General features: G+C 40.7%; 1 protein-coding gene across 7 annotated transcripts in view; it reads left to right on the top strand.

Moving 5' to 3' along the window:
- Positions 1-1,506: 1,506 nt before the first annotated feature.
- The window catches only part of NUDT15 (nudix hydrolase 15), a 41,936-nt gene continuing 26,032 nt past the window's right edge, over positions 1,507-17,410 (top strand). For 3 of the 7 annotated variants that reach the window (XR_009559697.1, XR_009559694.1, XR_009559696.1), the window contains exons 1-3: positions 1,507-1,682; positions 6,392-6,588; positions 14,345-16,274. Coding sequence is in view for 1 of the 7 variants with exons in the window: in XM_030882298.2 (XP_030738158.1) it covers positions 1,525-1,682; positions 6,392-6,588; positions 9,545-9,705 (516 nt within the window). In the remaining 6 variants the exon portion in view is untranslated. Of the gene's footprint in view, positions 1,683-1,938; positions 2,079-6,391; positions 6,589-9,544; positions 11,920-14,344; positions 16,275-16,481; positions 16,540-17,410 lie in introns of those variants that run through there. The other 4 variants (XR_009559695.1, XR_009559698.2, XM_030882298.2 and 1 more) reach the window with 4 other exon arrangements.

Raw genomic sequence — 17,410 nt, 5'->3', positions numbered from 1 at the left:
CTGTGTCTTAATCTCCTGTTCTTTAAGGACACCAGTCATATTGGATTAGGATTAATCCTAATGACCTCATTTTAACTTAATTACCTCTTTAAAGATCCTGTCTACAAATACAGTTATATTCTGAGGTATTGAGGGTCAGGATTTCAAAATGTGAATTTTGGGGGGACATGATTCAGCCCTAACAATCGTTAAATATGATGTTAGCTGTAGGTCTTTGTAGATACCTTACCTAAGGTTGTTAAAATTCCCTTTTATTTCTAGTTTGCTTTTTTTTAATCTTGAATGAGTACTGAATTTTATAAAATTATTTTCTACATCTATTAAAATGATAATATGTGTTTCCTTTCTCCCTCTTTTAGCATGGTGAATTACATAGATTGAGTTTTCAAATTTCAAGCCAGACTTGTATTTCTGGGAATAACCCCATTCAGTCGTGATGTATTATCCTTTTCATATGTTGCCAATTTTTATTTGGGAAAATATCATGGAGTATTTTTGTGGTGCACACCACATTGAAGACTGTTGAGTTTCTGGGTGGAAAGAGAAATGCTATAAAAATGTTTAATCAGGGCTTCCCTGGTGGCGCAGTGCTTGAGAGTCCGCCTGCCGATTCAGGGGACATGGGTTCGTGCCCCGATCCGGGAAGATCCCACATGCCGCGGAGCGGCTGGGCCCGTGAGCCATGGCCGCTGAGCCTGTGCGTCCGGAGCCTGTGCTCCGCAACAGGAGAAGCCCCAACAGTGAGAGGCCCGCGTACCAAAAAAAAAGTGAATGGAAGCATGACCAGAAAGTAAGGTTGTTCTTCTTATAGTTTTTGTACCATTTGCCTTTTAAAAATTATGTGCACATTATTTTAGAAGTAAAACCTAATTTACATTAATTTTTTTAAAAAGTCTCCAACCAGAAACCAGTCATTTGTTTTGTTTGTTTTCATTACAACTCTGATTCAGTTGGGATTTTTTTGTTGGTGCATGGCATGCAAACAACTGGAACAGCGTCTATTTTTCCTCCTAAATAGGTAACTAATTCGTCCCAGCATAACTGACTAGTGCTTTTCTTCCCATGATTTGTTAATAGTTATTCATACCAGGATATTTCTATACTATTTGTCCTTGCTCCAGTACCACACTGATTTGAGCTATAGTGGAATGAGTTTACTGTGGTGAAGCTCATTTATTTAAAAAAAAAAAAAGATGTGCAAAGACACAGAGGTTTATAAAAGTAGATGGCTGGTTAAGTGCATGGAGGAATCTAAGAGTAGATAAATAATGTTGAAAGCGCAACAGTAAACAGCATTAGTTAAAGCCAAACTCTGGCCACAGAGCCTCTCGGGAGGAAACAACCTTCACAAGTTTGGACCCGTAGATGCGGGAGACACCAAGCACAAAGGAAAAGCGGCGGAAGCCCGGGGGATCCCACAGTGATTTACGGTCCCTCACCTGCTCAGGGAGATTGGCGGCGGCCCCGGGGGCGGGGTAAAGCAAACGTCACTTCCGGCCTCGGCCCGCGAGGCCCTCTCGCGCTATGACGGCCAGTGCGGAGGCGCGGGGGCGGCGCCCAGGAGTCGGGGTAGGAGTAGTGGTGACCAGCTGCAGGCATCCTCGCTGCGTCCTCCTGGGGAGGAGGAAAGGGTCATTTGGAGCCGGCAAATTCCAACTTCCTGGGGGCCACTTGGAGTTCGGGTAAGCAGCCGCTGCCTGGCGGACGGGGAAAGCGGGAAGTGCACGGAAAGGACGACCTCGCTCCCTGCGTGCGTCCGTGCGTGCGCGCCGACGCTGCGTCGTTTCTCGCGAGTTCCTCTTTTCTCCTCTCGGGCCGGGAGGAGGCACTGCGCTGGGTATGGCTGAAGGAGAGATTTCCTCTTTCCCGTGTGAGCTGCGCCTGCGCCATCAGCTCCTCGCGAGACCTGACGCGGCTGGGAGTTGGCTGGTGAGTTGTGTTTTTCTTACTGCTCGCACTTGAGAGACCGGAAGTTGGTGTTTATAGGCCGCGGTCAATGTAGTTCTGTCAGTTAAGGCTTTTGCACGGTTTGCTGGTGATTTAAACGCACATGGATATATTCTGTGTTTCCTGCTCCAGTAAGTTTAGTTGCGCTCTAACCAAGCGAATGGGCGACTGAAACTCTGGGCCTCAGTTTCTCTTTTTAAAATGGGGAAGTTAGATGCTGTACTCCTTAAGGTCCCTCTCTGCTTTGGCATGTTGTGGTTTGATGATGTGTCAGACCGACAAAGAAAGTTCTACACAAGGGTGAAAAAAGGCTGAGATTGTGCTAGAAGGTGGATTCACCCAGACTCTTGGACTCTTTAATCAATAGAAATTGATAAGATGCCAGATGAGGAATTTAGGCGAAGCTTTATTGGGGGCTCGTGCTGTAGCAAGAGGGAGCGAGAACAAGACACAGGTGCCCCTTGCTCGGCTCCCCTGGAGGGGACGTGGTGGTGGGCTGGTTCCTTAAATGGGGTGAGAATAGGGATGGATCTGCGGGCTGTGCAGGAGGCGCAGCTTAGGTGGCCCGCCTAACCCCCTTGGTGTGTGTGGGAATCATGCGTGGTACCCTGCTTTGCTCTCAGCAGCTCCGAAATGGCAGTTGGTTTGTGGCCTTTTTATAGCTTGTTTATAATTGCCCCAACTGCGCATGCGTGCAGTTATTTTTTTTAACCTCTATCTTTGTCCAGGTGCAAGCGCTCTGGTAGATGATCTATCTCAAAGTGAGAATAAAGCGTTTAAGACACAGAGCTTGTTTTTCCTTTTGTATAGAAAGTTTCAAACATACATAAAGATAGAATAGTCAGTGAATCCTCATGTACCCGTTACTCAGTTTGTTCTTGTTTCGTCTTTACTGCTCCTCCCTCCCGGCAAACAGACACACACACCCCTTGTTTTCTAAACTATTTTAAAGGAAAGCGGGCATCTTATTACACCACCCCTAAGTAATTCAGTATCTATCTGTAATAGGCTTTTAAAAAGAAGTAACCACAATACCATTTTCAAACCTTAAAATATTTTATAGCATCTGTTACCCAGTCTGTACTGTTTTCTGCAGTTGTCTTGAAAATGTCTTTTTACTCTTTTGTACCAATTCAGATTAAAGGAAGGGCACATGTTGCATGTGATTGATACATTTTTAAGTCTCTTAATCTAGCAGTACCCGCCCTCCCCTTCTTCCTATGCCATGTTGAATATGGGTCATTTGAATTTTTCACATTATGACTATATTCTTCTAATTCACGTATTTCTTATAAAGTGGTTGTTAGAAGTAGAGGCTTGATCCTAGTGCCTTTTAATCAGACTCAGATCTTTATAGAATATGGAATTCTTATCTTCTAGCACAGGGAATTGTTTAAATGGTCTTCAGAATTTTTAAAAGCATCAATAAGTTTCTCGTTTTTAGATAAGTAAGATAAGCTATCACTTAATAAATAATAAAATGCCTAGATTAAGAATCAAATTGCCCAGACAAGCACACCATATTGTACTTTGTCAGTTTGGGGGCGGGGGAGCATTAGCCAACGTTAGATCACAAACTAAGCACTATTTAGAATGTGTAATTTCTAGAGTAGTGGTTCGAGATAGTTGTCCTAACAGTAACACAAGACAGTATTGGAGTCTTGACTCATACTGAATGATAATGGCCAAAATTGAACTTTAATGACCTTTTTACTAAGTGCTAGGTGTTATGCTAAGCTCTTCACATGTGTGCTTTCACTTATCTTTGTATAACTGGTAAACTGAGTGGGCTAAATCGATGGGAAACAAACAGGAAGGAAGTAGCTTTATTTTCTCTTTTCATTGTCTTCAAATATGATTTGTCTTTCCCTTCTCTGCTTCTCCATGATGTTTTCTGCAAATTCAATTGTTTTGCTCTTGTTACCAACCTGGGTTCTTGAACTCTTTAATCAATAGAAATTGATAAGACATCAGACAAAAGAATTCAGGCAAGACTTTATTGGGACTCATGCTACAGCATGAGAGATAACAGGTGCCCTTGCTCGCTCTCTGAGGCAGGTGAGCTGGTCCCTTAAACGGGGTGAGGGTGGGAGTGGATAGGTGCTTTGGGCTGGAGGGGTGGCTTAGGTGATCTCTCCACCCCCTTGGTGGTGCCGGGTGCCTGTGTCGTGTGTGGTACCCTGGTTTTGCTCCTGGTGCCTCAAAAGTGGCAGTTGGGTTTTGGCCTTTTTGTATCTTTGTTCACAGTTTGCCCTAACTGTACATGGGTGCAGTTAGTTTTCGTCGTCTCTTAGAGTTTATTTGTATTCTGTTGTTCAGGGAGAGGAGATGTTAGTCCAGGTGCAAGCAGTGCAGTAAAGGGTCCCAGTCCCAGCCTGTCTCACTTTCACTTGATTATAAAAGTAAATCGTATTTTGGTTATTATGATCCTCTTCCAGGCATTTAGCTTTCCTTTGTAGTGGGGAAAGGAGGTGTGGGCCATTGTTTTGCTTTCTCTACCTCCTCCTCTTCTCACTGTTTCTGGTTTCTTTTTCTGGTGTGTTGAGGAAGGAGGAGAGGGAGCAAAACTTTTACCTGAGTGGTGCTGCTGTGATCTATGTTATGTGCCCTCTGGGTGCAGTATTCACAGGCGTGCTCTCTTTCTTTCTTTTTTAAAATTTATTTATTTTTGGCTGCGTTGGGTCTTTGTTGCTGCGCGCGGGTTTTCTCTAGTTGCGGCAAGCAGGGCTACTCTTCGTTGTGGTGCGCGGGCTTCAGTAGTTGTGGCTTGCGGGCTCTAGAGCACAGGTTCAGTAGTTGTGGCTCACGGGCTTAGTTGCTCTGAGGCATGTGGGATCTTCCCGGACCAGGGATCCAACCCGTGTCCCCTGCATTGGCAGGAGGATTCTTAACCACTGAGCCACCAGGGAAGTCTGCGTGCTCTCTTTCTTAGGGTGTGTTTATTGGTTGGTTGGAAGTCCTATAAGGATTTCTACACTGCACAGTTCCCTGACATAGGTGACTGACTTTTTGTGACGCTGGCCACCAGCTCCTGCTGTTAGCACACCACGCTGCATTTTCTTTGTGACGGGCCCCCCAGCAGTCTCTTGTAGCATCTGCTTGGCCCAAAGAAAACACATGTTGGGAAGGACGCTTTCACTGCTGCCCATTTTCTCTGCTCAGCCATCGTGGGCTGCTTTAGCCACTCTCCTGCCTTCCAAATTCCTAAAGTGGGAATGAGCATCACCTTGTGTATTCACGTGCATCCCTAAACACCACGGGACACATTTCAGATTAACACAAGAGCTCTTTCCCTCCTACACCTCTACTCTGATGCACTAGGATAGACCTATGAGGTTCCACAGCTCAGTCTTTAACTGGGGAGTAACATACCAGTACCTCCTTCTTGAGAGTCTCACCCAGTCTTTGTGACTAATTCTCTTGGAGGGCCTCTCACTTGGTTTCAAGGCAGAGCTGGCCCCTCATCAGGAGGAAGAGGAACGTTCCTTCAGGCTGAAAACGCACAACTCTCCTCCCTCCCAAAGATCTGTCTTCTTATGTAGACTGGGTAGTGACGGTAGTTTAGATAATTAGAGATACAAAAATATTCAAGGTAGAAAAGATAGAGAAACAATATTCTTTTTTGCTGAATATCACACTAAAGTGCTTCATAAATATTTGGAAATTTAATCTAAAGTGCATATGAAATGACTTTTAGAAAAACTGAATCACTAATGATTTCTTTTAATAATATTTGTTTTCATTCAATACTCATATTTTATCTGATTGTATAAAATTTCATTTGGAACAATTTCTAAAGGGAGATATATTATATATTTTTAGTCTTGTCTCATGTATGAAAACTGCAGTGAAATGTTTTAATTTATATACAGGTTTTTGTAACTTGGAATATCAGCGTTTTTGTCAATATCTAGTTATGGATCATACGTTGAAGGTGAACTAATCACATCAGTGTATTTTAATATTTCGTGAATGCCTGTTGCCTATTGCCCTCAGTTTTGAGCCTTCTGAGCCTTCAGAAAAGACAGTGTCCACTTCTTGGTACAACTAACACAACCCCATGAGAAAGTAGTATTATCTTCTTACTTGTCTAAGGTGGAAAATAATGGACTTTGAACTCAAACCCAGGTCTAGTTGACTCCAAAGCTGTGCTCTTAACTGATATATTAAACCACCTCCTGGTTGCATGCTGCTTCCAGGCACATGAAGTAGTGCTGAATTGGCTAAAAGTTCATTTTTTTGTTCAATATGAAGTCCTTTTGGTCTTCAGATACTTGATATAGAATAAACAGAGTGTCAAAGGAGGGTTGTTGATTTATTGTTGTAAAGCGTGAACCAATTACAGCTCTTTTTGCTTTACACTAGGAATTTCTAGCCAGGAATTTCATGGCAAAAACAAATGCATAAATAGAATTGAATATGGTGGTGTGTTTCTGTTTTTCAGTGAAAGCTGGGAAGAATGTGCTCAAAGGGAAACCTGGGAAGAAGCAGCTCTTCACCTGAAAAATGTTCGCTTTGCCTCGGTTGTGAATTCTTTCGTTGAGGAAGAGAATTACCATTATGTCACTATTTTAATGAAAGGAGAGGTGGATGTGACTCATGATTCAGAACCAAAGAATGTAGAGCCTGAGAAAAATGAAAGTAAGAGAACTATAAATAATGCATTTTCTATGAGAGCACATGGTCTGAAGGAAGATTACGTTATATTGCCATAGGAAGAAAATTAGATTAGAATATAATTATACTTCAGTTAGAATGTAAATATACTTAAATCCTGGATACATAAGGACAGAACAGGAAAGAGAGCTGGGCCTAGAGCCAGACTACTTGGTTCGCATCCTGGTTTTTCTACTTAGAGGTTTGTAACCTTGGACAAGTTATTTAGGTCTCTGGGCCTCTTTTCTCACTTGTGACAATAGTACCTACTTCAGATGCGTTGTTGTAAGAATAAAATGAGTTAATACATACAACGGGCCTGGCCTAGTGAACACAGTAAGTACTCAGTAAGCGTTAGTTTTATTGTTAGTGTTTAATTTTGTTTCACACTGATTTTTAAGCAAAACATTTAACGTGACTTCCTCAGTTTTCTCACCTGTGCAAGAGAGGTAAAACTTCCTTTTATAGAGAATGCTTAACCTGACAAAACACTTAGCTGTTACCTTCTGCGTTGAATTGAGTGCTCTGAAAGCTTTAATGACAATAACTGATATTCTGTTATTTACTGTGTACTAAGCATTGTTCTTAGGGCTTTGCATGTATCATCTCTCTTCAGATTTCGTAAAACTGCATGATAAAAGGAACTAAAGAGTAAAATATCAAACTTATTCAGTATATTATTTGCCATAAGAAACCTTATCCAAGTGGTCTCATGTAGGATCACCCCTCTAAACGTTTAATTTCTCCTCTAACAGCGAAAATCTTTTCATTCACAAATACTTGCTGAGTACTGTGTGCCAGACATTGTTCTAAGCACTAAAGGAAAAGTGGTGTTTAAAACAAAGTCCCTGCCCTCCTGGACTTTACATTTTATCTGGGGGGAAAGGCAACAAATTAGCAGATATTTTATGATAGTAATGATAGGAGTAAGAATAAAAATAAAGCTGTGTAAAGATAGTGATGCATGGGTGCTGTGTCAGGTGGGGTGGTCAGGGAGGGCTTCTGTGCAGAAGGAAGTGACATTGCTAGAATGAATAAGTCATGTCTGAAGTGTTTTACAGACTGACTTGATTGAATGAACAGAAGGGCATGTTCTACCCGAAGGCCCGTTGAGTCATATAAGATTTTTTGTAAAATAGGTAACTACTTGGAATCCTTTAAAATGAGCTAGCAAAGTCTGAACTGTTTTTACTCACAACACTTCTGATACCAAATGTGTGGACTTTTACCCTCACACTAAATAATTCTCCAACTCTCCAGACATCAGTTGAGTGTCCTATAATTCAGTTCAATTCTTACACTGTCTACTTGGATCCGAAAAGTTAAAGAGCTCAGTCCCATGAGACTGCCCCCATTTCCAATGCCAATCTCACGTCCAGGCCTCCTGTACTTTTGACGGCCTGGCTATAAATCGAGGCTCCCACAACCCCCTCTTCGGTAATTTGCTAGAATGTCCCACAGAATTAAGGAAAACACTCTCCTTACATTACCAGTTTGTTTTAAAGGGTACAGCTCAGGAACAGCCAAATGAAAGAGGTAGGGCCAGGTCTGGGGAGGGGGCACGGGACTTTCATGCCCTCTCTGGATGTGCCACCCTCCCAGCACCTCGATGTGTTCAACTCAGAAGCTCTCTGAACCCAGCTGTGTAGAGTTTTTATGGAGGTTCCTATGTAATGGGATTATTATTACTGTGATTGGTTAAATCAATGTCCATTGGCTGTTAACTCAGTCTCCAGCCCCTCTCTCCATCCCTAAGGTGGAGTGTGGGGTGAGAGGTGGGCTGAAAGTTCCAACCCTGTGATCACGCCTGGGTCTTCCTGGTCACCAGCCCCCATCCTGAAACTCTCCAGGGGTCCTCAGCCACCAGCCATCTCATTAGCATAAACTCAGCATTGGTTGAAAGGAGCTTATTATGGAAACAAAAGTTGCTCCTCTGATCCCTATCACTCAGGAAATTACAAAGATTTTAGGAACCCTGCCAGGAAACAGGGATAAAGACCAAATACCTATTTCTTATATCACGATGTCACACAAAGAAACACACAGAAAGTATGCAAAGGCCTTCAGCTGGCCTAGGGTACAATAGAAATTATTCATGCCTTAGGAAGTGGGAGGCAGGATTGTACCAGGTTCACTGGGGGAGCTGATAACCTGGCCAAGGTGCAGGCACTCGGGGGTCTTCGTTTTTTATAATATAAGCATGCAGCCTCTGCCCCATGTTCATCAGGTCCTGGATCTGGATTGCCTGCTTCAGTTTCCTCTAGCCATCTGTTTATACTTAGAAGGATTATCCAGATGCTTCGTTTTCTAGGGGGCCCCTAGGATAAACTTTACTTCAGCTCTCTTGCGACTCAGTTAATTGAGCATCTTGCAGCACATTGTGAGTGTCTCCCTCCCCCTCCTTCTTCTCTCTCTCTCTCTCTCTCTCTCCAGGGGCATTAAATCTGGGTTTGACCACAATGTGGCCTTTGTAAACTTGGCGTCATATTCAAATAACAGCATGTTTTAAATGATCATCATTCCCTTCTTAAGATCTTCATTCTAAATGCAAATTATGTTTGTATAGCCAAGCTAATGCATAGCATCACTATTGCACTTCATTAGTAGCAAATCTTTTTTTTTTTTTTTTTTTTTTTTTTTGCGGTACGCGGGCCTCTCACTGTTGTGGCCTCTCCCGTTGCGGAGCACAGGCTCCGGACGCGTAGGCTCAGCGGCCATGGCTCACGGGCCCAGCCGCTCCGCGGCATGTGGGATCTTCCCGGACCGGAGCACGAACCCGTGTCCCCTGCATCGGCAGGCGGACTCTCAACCACTGCGCCACCAGGGAAACCCATCATTTTTAAATTTAATTAATTTTTCTTAGTATAGGTTAACTTGCCAAAATAAATATCCTTTGTTTCCTTTCATCTAAAGAAATTGCTTTGATACCTTTCTTTTCTAGGTTGGGAGTGGGTTCCTTGGGAAGAATTTCCTCCCCTAGACCAGCTTTTCTGGCCACTACGTTGTTTAAAGGAACAAGGCTACGATCCATTTAGAGAAGATTTGGATCATCTGGTAGGATACAAAGGAAATCACCTAGAGGTGAACAAGGAGACTCCCTGATTTTTTTTTTTAATGGGTTAGCCAAAAAAAAAAGTTCATCTGGTTTTCCCGTAAGATGGCTCTAGTAGTGCTTAGTTGTGTTTAACTTCTTTCGAAACAATTTTGTTGGATTGTATTGTGACAGCTGTCATATCAGCGTGTATTTAAAAAAACACTTAACAAAATTGGTGAATTTTTGCATAGCCATTTTAATATAGAAGATGGAAGAAAAAAAGCAACATTTTCGGCATATTATGCTTGATTATTTCAAGAAAGGTAAAAATGCAACTGAAACGCAAAAAAAGATTTGCGCAGTGTATGGAGAAGGTGCTGTGACTGAGCGAACGTGTCAAAAGTGGTTTGCGAAGTTTCGTGCTGGAGATTTCTCGCTGGACGATGCTCCACGGTCAGGTAGACCAGTTGAAGTTGATAGCGATCAAATCGAGACATTAATTGAGAGCAATCGACGTTATACCACTCGGGAGATAGCCGATATACTCAAAATATCCAAATCAAGTGTTGAAAATCATTTGCACCAGCTTGGTTATATGAATCGCTTTGACGTTTGGGTTCCACATAAGTTAAGCGAGAAAAACCTTCTTGACCGTATTTCCGCATGCGATTCTCTACTGAAACGTAATGAAAACGTTCCATTTTTAAAACAAATTGTGATGGGCAATGAAAAATGGATACTGTACAATAATGTGGAACGGAAGAGATCGTGGAGCAAGCGAAGTGAACCGCCACCAACCACACCAAAGGCCGGTCTTCATCCAAAGAAAGTGATGTTGTGTATATGGTGGGATTGGAAGGGAGTCCTCTATTATGAGCTCCTTCCGGAAAACCAAACGATTAATTCCAACAAGTACTGCTCCCAGTTAGATCAACTGAAAGCAGCACTCGACGAAAAGCGTCCAGAATTAGTCAACAGAAAACATATAATCTTCCATCAGGATACCACAAGACCGCATGTTTCTTTGATGGCCAGGCAGAAACTGTCACAGCTTGGCTGGGAAGTTGTGATTCCTCCACCTTATTCACCAGACATTGCACCTTCGGATTTCCATTTATTTCGGTCTTTACAAAATTCTCTTAATGGAAGAAATTTCAATTCCCTGGAAGACTGTAAAAGGCACCTGGAACAGTTCTTTGCTCAAAAAGATAAAAAGTTTTGGGAAGATGGAATTATGAAGTTGCCTGAAAAATGGCAGAAGGTAGTGGAACAAAAGGGTGAATACGTTGTTCAATGAAGTTCTTGGTGAAAATGAAAAATGTGTCTTTTATTTTTACCCAAAAAACCAAAGGAACTTTTTGGCCAACCCATACATAAAAGGCAAAATAAGGTCCTGTAAAAGAATGAAAAATATCTTCATTTCAGAACCGCTCCATTTTAGCTGAAAAGTCCCACACAATTGCCAGTTATTTATTTGGAGTCTCTTAATATACCCAATACCCTTTCAGCCTGTACTCGTGAAAAATTTTCGGGGATTGTGTCATGAATTATATTTCAGACTCAGAAAACGTGATAAATGGTGATGTTGTGGTAATTCTGCTTTCCGTATTACTCTGGTTTGACTGTGCTGTTTGTCATTACCAGTGTGCGTGGAGGAGAGTGCAGAATTTGTCTTAGTGTTTCAGTTCTAATAGAGAACCTAATTCAGGTGCTAACACAGTATGCCCGTTGCAGAATTTATCACATTTGTTGATTTTCCTCTTTTGTTTTATTTAAGTCAAAAAAATTTTTGGTAATATATTGTGACAGTCCCTGCAACTAGAGCAAACACGACAGGTCTTTAGGGTGTATTTCCCAGATTTCCAGTTGAGAACCTAAAGCAAGGGAAGTGAGACAAACCATCCAGGATCTGTATCCCGTCATTAACAGGCCCTGTCATTTGGGATCTCAGTTGATCTCTCTGAGATTCAGCTTCCTTATGTGTAAAATGCGATTAGACTAGGGCAGTGGATCTCAAAGTGTGGCCCGGGGAAGTCCTCAAGATCCTTTCAAGGGCCCTCAGGGTTAAAGCTGTTTTTGTCATATGAAGACTTCATTTGCTTTTTTCATTCTCATTCTTTCCTGAGTGTACAGAGGAGTTTGCATGTTGTGTGATACTGTAGCAGACTGAATGCAAAGCAGACATGAGAGTGTAGCTCTCTTTTATTAAGCTAGATGTGAAAGAAACTGACAAAAATGTAAAACAGTGCCACTCTTCTCACTGGTTCTTTTGCTTTTTTTTTTAAGAAAAATAGCTATATTTTTTATAAAAATTATGTTAACATATAATGGTTTTGAGTTATGGGTTTTTGTTATTTGTAAATAAATTAATAAAAGAATTCTTAAAATTTCTTGGTTTTAATTCCTAATATGGTCCTATCACTAGATAAAATCCTACAAAAACAAGAACTCTTTGGGGTCCTTAGTAATTTTTTTTTTAAATGAAGTATAGTTGTTTACAATGTTGTGTTTCAGGTATAAAGCAAAGTGATTCAGATATATATTAATACACACACACACATTCCTTTTCAGATTCTTTTCTGTTATAGGTTATTACAAGATACTGAATATAGTTCCCTGTGCTATACAGTAGGTCCTTGTTGTTTATTTTATATCTAATATTAGTGTATTTGTTAATCCTAAACTCCTAATTTGTCCCTCCCCTCCCTCTTTCCCCTTTGGTAATCATAAGTTTTTTTTCTATATCTGTGAGTCTCTGTTGCTGTTTTGTAAATAAGTTCATTTGTATCATTTTTTTAGATTCTTCATATTAGTGATACCATATGACTGACTTCACTTGGTATGATAATCTCTAGGTCCGTCCATGTTGCTGCAAATGGCATTATTTCATTCCTTTTTATGGTTGAGTAATATTCCATTGTATATATGTGCCACATCTTCTTTATCCATTCATCTGTCGATGGACACTTAGGTTGCTTCCATGTCTTGGCTATTGTAAATAGTGCTGCTGTGAACATTGGGGGTGTGTGTATCTTTTTTAATTCATTGTCATCTTTTCTGGATATCTGCCCAGAAGTGGGATAGCTGGATCATATGGCAGCTCTATTTTTAGTTTTTTAAGGAACCTCCATATTCTCCATAGTGGCTGCACCAATGTACATTCCCACCAACAGTATCAGAGGGTTCCCTTTTCTCCACACCCTCCTCAGCATTTATTATTTGTAGACTTTTTGATGATGGCCATTCTGACTGGTGTGAGGTGATACCTCATTGTAGTTTTGATTTGCATTTCTCTAATAATTAGTGATGTTGAGCATCTTGTCCTGTGCCTCTTGGCCATCTGTATGTTTTCTTTGGAGAAATGTGTGTTTAGGTCTTCTGCCCATTTTTTGATTGGGTTGTTTTTTTGATATTGAGCTATATGAGCTGTTTGTGTATTTCGGAAATCAAGCCCAACATTGGTTGCATCATTTGCAAATATTTTCTCCCAGTCTGTAGGTTGTCCTTTTGTTTATGGTTTCCTTTGCTGTGCAAAAGCTTATAAGTTTGATTAGGTTCCATTTGCTTATTTTTGCTTTTATTTCTTTTGCCTTGGGAAGCCAATCTAAGAAAACATTGGTACAGTTTATGTCAGAGAGTTTTGCCTATGTCCTCTTCTAGGAGTTTTATGGTGTCGTGTCTTATTTAAGTCTTTAAGCCATTTTGAGTTTATTTTTGTGTATGGTGAGAGGGAGTGTTCTAACTTCATTGATTTACATGCTGCTTTCCAACTTTTCCAACACCACTTGCTGAAGGGAGACTCTTTTCTCCGTTGTACATTCTTGCCTCCTTTGTGGAAGATTAACTGACCATAGGTGTGCGGGCTCATTTCTGCACTCTCTGTTCTGCTCCATTGATCCATATGTCTGTGTCTGTGCCAGTACCACGCTGTTTTGATACTCTAGTATTGTCTGAAGTCTGGGAAGGTTATGCCTCCAGCTTGTTCTTTTCCCTCAGGATTGCTTTGGCAATTCTGGGTCTTTTGTGGTTCCATATGAATTTTAGGATTATTTGTTCTGGTTCTGTGAAAAATGCTTGGGTAATTTGATACAGATTGCATTAAATCTGTAGATTGCTTTGGGTAGTATGGCCACTTTAATAATATTCTTCCAATCCAAGAGCATGGGGTATCTTTCCATTTTTTTTTGGAATCATCTTCAGTTTCATTTATCAGTGTTTTATAGTTATCAACATATAAGTCTCTCACCTCCTTAGTCAGGGTTATTCCTAGGTGGGTTTTTTTACATGATTTTAAAAGGGATTGTTTTTTCACTTTCTGATATTTCATTGTTAGTGTAAAGAAATGCAACAGATTTATGTATATTAATCTTGTATCCTGCTACCTTGCTGAATTCATTTATCTGTTCTAATAGTTTTTGTGTTGAGTCTTTAGGTCCTTAGTAATTTTTAAGAGTGTAACAGGATCCAAAACCAAAAAGTTTGAGAACTGCTGGATTAGGCCATGAACTCACATCCTTTTCTTTATGAGCCCATTTCTGTAAAATCCCTTGCTTCTCCTAAAGCTGGTTACATTTGAATTTTGCCCTTTCAACAGACTCAAATACTGTTGTAATATGTGTTACAAAAGAATCTTTCTTCAGTGAATGAAGATCATTTTTAAAGTTATTTTCTTTTTTTTTTTAATATTTATTTATTTGGCTGCATCAGGTCTTAGTAGCGGCACACGGGATCTTCACTGTGGCATGCGGGATCTTAGTTCCCCAACCAGGGATCGAACCTGCGTCCCCTGATTGGAAGGCGGATTCTTAACCACTGGACCACCAGGGAAGTCCCTAAAGTTGTTTTCTTAATTGCTTATGTTTTCAAAGTTATATACGCACATTGTATAGTTTACCATTTACAAATCTCATTTTCTATTTTATTTTAACAGACTTTTTTTTAAGAGTGTGAGAGGAGCCCAAGTGAAATTAGTGTATATTCCTTGAACTTATGAATTTCACAGTTTTTCCTACTCCTGTTTGATTACTCCATATCCTTCTGTTGCTTGCTCATTAGTTTTACTCCCTTCCTCAACTGACATAATCCTTGTTTGTCCCTGGCTCCTCCCTAAATGATAGACATGGGTGGCTTGATAAGAAGAACCCAGGCAGCCTTGTAGGTGAAACTCCTCCATGGCTTTATCCCAAATTTGGTTGATTGGGAATTCATTGAGATATGTCTTTATGCCAGTACTTATCCAAGCAGGTGTTTTATAGTTTCAGAAACTTATCACAAACCTGAGGAGTTTTTTCTGTATCTGCTACTTTTCAATTTTTAGTAGACAAACTCATTAGGAGCTTGTGAGGTTTTCCATTTGTTTGTTTTAAATTCACCAAATTAGACATGAAGGTCTATTTCAATGAAAAGAAAAAAACCAACCTGGGCCCTTATTTATAGTAAAAAGTAAAAAGCTAAGTTTCATGTTAGAGGGGGATTGCACTTACTCGGCACCCAGCATGCTCAGTGGCATCCAATAATCACTCTGTAAATTTCTCTCTAAAAGAGTGAATGACCAGAGCAGGATTTAGAGCTCTTTAAGTAAGCAGTTAATTCTTAAATGTTTTGAGAATTGCCTTTAATTGAAAAAACTACTACTACTCGCAGTATTCTCATGAAATGTCTATACCTCACTCTGCCAGGATACTGGCAAGTCTGAAATAGCTCTTCATGTATTTGCTAAATCAAGCCCCGAGGTGTCCTCTATCCCAAGATAGGCAAGTGCTCCTACACTGACCCTCACAACATCCGAGCAGAGGTCTGCCCAGCGGAACATCATGTGAATTCGGCCTCCCTGAGATCCACCTGGAAGAGGCAGTTCTTCATTATCTGGACTGCCAGCTTTCCAGATAAGGCAAATATTCCTTCAGATGAAATATTCTCTTCTTGGGGGCATCAAGGATCATTTAGGGATCCTGGAGAAGGAGAGCTCAGGGAGTCATCTGTAAGGGAGGAAACAAAGTCTTCCAACATAAACTCAATCATATATTGATGCTGCCTCTTTTATTTTTAAATTATTTATGTTGTACTTAGAAATCAGTGTTGCACTTGAGTAGTGCTTGTGAAAAATGCAAATTAAAAATAACAGTAGGCATTGACTGAGAGGTGTGTACTAAGCTTTCCATTTTATGTACCTCAAGAAATTGAACACGTAAGTTAAGGCCCCCCATAAACATTTAATTTGCATCTACTATGTGCCAAATATTGTGGTAGATGCTTAATAATATTTACACTGTAAATTGAATCTATCACACTTCCTTAATGCCAAATTCCCATTCTAGATTTCCCATTTTTATGTTTAAAATGTTTAAGTATTTGGCTTTCTGCATAATGTCACTTAATAGCTTTATATGCACTAAGTTATATCACTCCTCATTTTATTTACAAGAACAATTTATGGGCAAACAGAACTAAGTAGCAAGCAACCAAGCTTATCACCAGATTCAATTTGCCTTGGTATTCTGTCCTCTATTCTTCTGTTTTTCTTTACAGATTCACTTTCCACCTATTGTTTGATGGCTCCGCAAACAACATTATCTTCAGCTCAAACCTTTTTCCTAAACTCCAGATCACACACCAATCACACACCAGTCATCTCTAGGTGAGATTTTCTCTGTCCTTCTCACTTGATACATTACGAACTGAATTTCCTCTTGTATTCCTCGAAGGGAATGCCTCTACCATCTGCTTAGTTGCTCAGATTAGTTTCCTTTTCCCCACATAAAGCAGTCTCTGTCCATTCTGTTTCTTTCATGCCTCTTGGATCCATTCTTATCACATTGTCCTGGTTGCCTCTCCCCTGGTCCAGGTCCTTCATCATCTTCTCTCCTGTTCCTGCAGCTGTACCCTCAGACTGATTGATTGAGGTAAAATACACAACATAAAATTTACCATCTTAACCCTCTGACTCATCTTTGACAGTACTCCTAGAATGACTTCTCAGAATCATAAATTTGGTCGTGTCTCTTGTCTTCCCAAACTTCTTGAGAAGTTCCCCATTGCTTGTATGAAAAATCCTTGACATGCAAGGTCTTTCATAATTTCTCTATAGTAACTTTCCCACCATATCCACATCACTTTTTCACTCTACTACATTCCAGGTGTGTTTCTTTGTGCTTCCTCAAGTGTACTTCGCCAGTGTGTCTGCAGCTCCTTGTGAACTGAATGTCACTCCCACCCTCAGTCTGCCTCAACAAAACCTTACCAATTTTTCATACTGCACTTCAAGGGTCCCTTCCTCTGTGAAGCTTTCTAGACTCAACCAGGCTGACTTTCACATACCACGCCTTACACTATTTCTGCTGCAGTTTAACTTCAGTGGTGGCTTTTGAATTAGTGAGGCTGTAGGCTTAAGTGATATGTGACACTTGTGTTCTTCTAAAGTCATCTACTTTTGCCTTCTTGTATAACTTGGTTTAATTTCTAATGGGTTGAATTCACTCCCAAAGCATTTGTGAAATAATAGATTCTGCAGATAAAATGCTCCCAAATCAGCCTTCTTAAAAATGGCTGAAAATAGGTGCTCGTTTATAGTGCATAGTTTGCATAAGCACTGTTTGTATGAATGAAGAGGAAACATGTCCACATTTCAGGGATCAGGTGTGATTCTCGGGGTATTTACTGTGGCTGAGCACCACCGTTGATTATTTGCAGTCTTGAGCTTGGTTCAGTGCCTGTGAACTGCAGCACATGCCTTGCTGTGTTCTGTTGATTGCTTGCCTCCCCGGGGAAAGTAAA

This window comes from Globicephala melas, chromosome 18, assembly GCF_963455315.2.
Source record: "Globicephala melas chromosome 18, mGloMel1.2, whole genome shotgun sequence".
Lineage (NCBI taxonomy): Eukaryota > Metazoa > Chordata > Mammalia > Artiodactyla > Delphinidae > Globicephala > Globicephala melas.
Note: the sequence above shows the minus strand (reverse complement) of the source record. Positions and strands in the feature narration are given on the sequence as shown.